Source organism: Carlito syrichta, unplaced genomic scaffold (assembly GCF_000164805.1).
Source record: "Carlito syrichta isolate Samal-C Ts95f unplaced genomic scaffold, Tarsius_syrichta-2.0.1 Scaffold289203, whole genome shotgun sequence".
Classification (NCBI taxonomy): Eukaryota; Metazoa; Chordata; class Mammalia; order Primates; family Tarsiidae; genus Carlito; species Carlito syrichta.
Window position 1 is genome coordinate 6552 of NW_007233299.1, and position 4320 is coordinate 10871.

A 4320-nucleotide genomic window follows, 5' to 3' on the forward strand; every position below is an offset into this window, starting at 1 on the left:
CCGATGACTTTGATTGTGACACGTCCTGTTCATCTCAGCACACTGGGACTGCCTCTCCTAATCCGGAGTCCAAACAGGGCTCTGCTACCCCTTCTTTACAATTTGGCTTAAGGTTGGATTACCGTGAAATATTATGGCTTTAAGTAAATGTTTGTTCTGTCTTCCACTGCAACCGAATTCAGAGAAAAATGTACCATAGCTTAATTCTCATGATACAACCAGTTCATTGATGGTAAAAGGATTGCTGAAATTTTTCACAACAGTCGGATGGTGATATATGAAAGAGAAAGAGATGGACTGTGCTTTGATGCTTTGTGGGTTTATGTGTAGCTTGTGGAAATGTAGACTTACTAGGTTGTCTATTCTCAGCTCAATGAAAATTTGCCAGCTTTAAGGTTTGGATTTTTAAAATATCCTTTTCAAAAAAAAAAAAAATTGTATTTCTAACCATCAGTTCATCCCTCGCGGGGGTGAGACCTCACAGGCTTTGCCCTGACACGGCTGTCCCTCTCTGTTTCCCCAGTACCTGGTCCTCATGCTCATCATCTACATCTTTGAGTGTGCCTCCTGCATCACCTCCTACACCCACCGAGACTACGTGAGCCGGGCAGAAGCCAGGGGAGGGACCTGACTTGTGGGGCGTAATGCAGAGTGTTGAGGGTCTCTGGCAGTGGCGGGGGTCGGGGGTGGAGCTGGGCCTCTCTCCCCACCCAGTCCTGCTGGACCCTGTTCTCCACAGATGGTGTCCAACCCATCCCTGATCACCAAGCAGATGCTGACCTTCTACAGTGCAGACACGGACCAGGGCCAGGAACTGACCCGCCTTTGGGATCGCATCATGATGGAGGTGGGCAAGGGTGGGTAGGGGCTCAGTCCACAGAGATTGAGAGGGTTCCACCCTCTTATGCACACTTGTAGACAACTGAGTGCTTTAAAGACATCCACTTGCTAGGCTCGGTGGCTCAGCCTGTAATCCCGCGCCTTTGGGAGGCTGAGGTGAGTGAATTGCCTGAGCCCGCGGGTTCGAGACCCGCCTGGGCAGTGAGACCTCATCTCTACAATAAATCAAAAACTCAGCCAGGGGTGGTAGCGCATGCCTGTAGTTCCGGCTACTCGGAAGGCTGAGGCGGAAGGATCGCCGGAGCCCAGCAAGGCGAGGCTGCGGTGGCCCGGAGCGGCCACTGCACTCCGGTCCGGGCAACAGAGTGAGACTCCAACTCAAAAAAACAAACAAACAAACAAATAAATAAATGAAGACATCCACTCATGGGATCCCTGTGAGGACAGGGCTGTGGTCATCACCATTTTCCAGATGACTAAATACGTCCAGAAAGGGCAAGTCACTTGTTCAAGGTCATATAGTTGGTAACTGGGATTTGAACCTGACAGCCTAGCTCCAGAGCCTGCTCTTAACCACTACATGCAGCCGCAATAGTAGTAATGGTAATAATAATAATGATAATAGTAATAGCACCATTTATTGGGCACTGACTTTTGTTTAGTGTTCAAAGCACTTCTTTTTTTATAACTTAAAATTTTTTTTTTGAGTCGGAGTCTCACTCGGTCGCCCAGACTGGAATGCAGTGGCCGCTCCCGGCCCCCGCAGCCTCGACCTGCTGGGCTCCAGCGATCCTTCCGCCTCAGCCTTCCAAGTAGCTGGAACTACAGGCGTGCACCACCACGCCCAGCTAATTTTTGATTTATTGTAGAGATGAGGTCTCGCCAAGTTGCCCAGGCTGATCTCGAACCCATGGACACAGGCAATCCTCTCCCCTTGACCTTCCAAAGTGCCGGGATTATAGGTGTGAGCCTCACTTCTAAAGCTTCTTTAATCCTCACAACCACTCCATAAGGGGATCGGCTCTTTATTGATAGGGAAACCAAGGCAAGAGACTGAATGACTTGCATGATGTCCCACAGCTGGTAGGTTGCAGAACCCAGGATGCCAGGTTCCAGAAGCCACGCTCCTAATTAAATTCAACTTGATATTGCATCAGAAGAGGAAGAAATTGAGGACTCAGGGAAAATTGGAGTCCCAACTTATCACAAGTCATACAACTGGCAGAATTTGAACCCGTATTTGAAGGATGTCCAAGCCTGTGTTTCCATCATTCAGGAGCCACAAATTAAACACCCACCAGGTCCCGGAAAAGTCAGAAATCTACCTTTTTGTATCATGTGTCAGCATAGCTGTTGACAAAAACATTTACAAATAAATGATGAGGGTGGGTTTGACCCAGATTCCCACTTAACTTTCTTTTCTGGTTCTGAGACAAATATTGTCAGATCATTGCTGACACAGAGAGACACCACCACGCCCCCCAATTTGAGGCCCAGGTCATGGAGAAGTTGGGCCCAGCTGTATCGGAGGCCAGCCCTGCCTCAAGGCACCTTGCGACCTCAAACAAGAGGCTGCCTCTCTAAATCTTTGCCTGCCTGACCCCTACCTTTCTTTCCAGCAAGGATGCTGTGGCACATCTGGTCCCATGGACTGGGTAAACTTCACATCAGCCTTCCGAGCAACTACTCCGGAGGTGGTGTTCCCCTGGCCCCCACTGTGCTGTCGCCGGACAGGAAACTTCATTCCACTCAACGAAGAGGGCTGCCGCCTGGGCCACACAGACTACCTGTTCACCAAGGTGTGTCCTGTCCCTGCTCCTGTCTGTGCCTCTCTCGGTCTTTCTCTGGTCTCTGCTCCCTCTCACTCCATCTCTGATTCCATCTCTTTCTCCCTTCTACCATCTGTCTGTCCATCCATCTTCTTTCATCTCCTCCTCCCCTCTGTGGTTTTCTCTCCCCCTCCCCTCTCTCTGGCTCTCCCAACTCTCTCTGCAAGTCAGCAGGATATACACAGGGTCTGTCTGATACAGATCTGGCCTTGCAACTTTTCTGTTTGCCTGGGAGTAAGAGCAACAAGAATGATAACCGTAGCCCAACACCCATACCAACCAACATTTATTAAGCCTTTACTTCGTACCAGGCATTCTTCTAAGTGCTGTAAGTTTTTATCTTATTTAATCCTCACTATCACCTTATGAGGTAAACTCTATAACCACCCCATTTTATGGATGATAAAACTGAGAGGCCACTCGCTAGCTAGGGATGGAGCTGGGATTTGATTGCAGGCAGGCAGGCCCCAACGAGGTGCTTGAACCACTGCGAAACAAGTACAGAGACAGAGCAAGAAACCAGGAGGAGGTTAGACTAAGAAGAAAAATGGTCCCAGTGGTCCTTTCAGCTCTAGCTGCCTGGGGCCCTTCAGTGGCTTGTGTTAGACCAGTTGTCACATAGGGGATCCCACGTGCAGACCGTAACCATGATCAGAACAGGACGGCATTTTTCAAACCCAGAACTGTGCAGAGTGCTCATATCCAGAAAGCCTGCAACCACTGTCAAAGGGCAGTGCTATCGCTGGCATTTCACAGATGGGAAGACTGAGGCTCAGAGTTCAGAATGACTCTAGCCCAGGTCCTAGAGCTGGCCAAAAGAGCTGGCCCCGGCCTTGGTCCTTCTGACTTCACATCCTGTGGCTCCGGTCCCCATTCATCTTCATCTCTTGACGAGGAAGTGTCAGACAAGCACTACTTCCAAAGTGTCTTTTAAACCGTGGGACCCATGGGCAGCATGGGAAGTTGTTTCTAAACCAGCTCACCCTCAGACTGCCATACCCACCATCAGGGCAGCACCTACTTTGTGCAGGGCCTGGGTTCAGCATCACCTCCCTGGCTCCCCAAAACCACTCTGGGAGGTAGACACTGCCATGATCCTCATGGCGCAGGGGAGAAAAAACAAACCTCAGGGGGGAAAATGACCCTCCCAGGGGTAGACATTGGCCTTGTCTTTAGCTGGACATCTTCTCAACTCCCTACCTTTCCCCTGCAGGGCTGCTTTGAGCACATCGGCCATGCCATCGACAGCTACACGTGGGGCATCTCGTGGTTTGGATTTGCCATTCTGATGTGGACGGTGAGAGGCGGGAAGCCCGACGGGCCGGGTGGGACGGAGGCATGGGACTGGAGCGCCCTTTCGTCTCACTGCCTCCTCACTCAGCTCCCAGTGATGCTGATGGCCATGTATTTCTACACCACGCTCTGAGGAAGGGAGGGTCCCGACACACCTCGGTTTCCTCCAGCAGGGGCCTGGAAGCCCACCTTGCTTCTTCCCTGCCACCGCCCTCGCCCTTTCCTCCTTCCATTCCCAAGATCTTTTTCCAGGTTTCTGAGCTCGACCAAGTCTCTTGAGTGCCCTGAAACCCCAGGATTTGAGTGCGTGGATCCCTAGTCCTTGATCTCCCTTCCCTTGGCTAGTTCCCGGACCATC

The 4320-nt window shown here is 51.0% G+C and overlaps 1 protein-coding gene across 1 annotated transcript in view; it reads left to right on the forward strand.

Annotated features, from left to right (window-relative positions):
- Positions 1 to 4095, forward strand: part of UPK1A (uroplakin 1A) — a 9017-nt gene extending 4922 nt beyond the window's left edge. Inside the window, exons 3-7 of the mRNA XM_008054193.1 lie at positions 524 to 598; positions 740 to 847; positions 2460 to 2639; positions 3883 to 3966; positions 4051 to 4095. Of these exons, the coding sequence (XP_008052384.1) occupies positions 524 to 598; positions 740 to 847; positions 2460 to 2639; positions 3883 to 3966; positions 4051 to 4095 (492 nt within the window). The remainder of the gene's footprint in view (positions 1 to 523; positions 599 to 739; positions 848 to 2459; positions 2640 to 3882; positions 3967 to 4050) is intronic.
- The last annotated feature ends 225 nt before the right edge of the window (positions 4096 to 4320 follow it).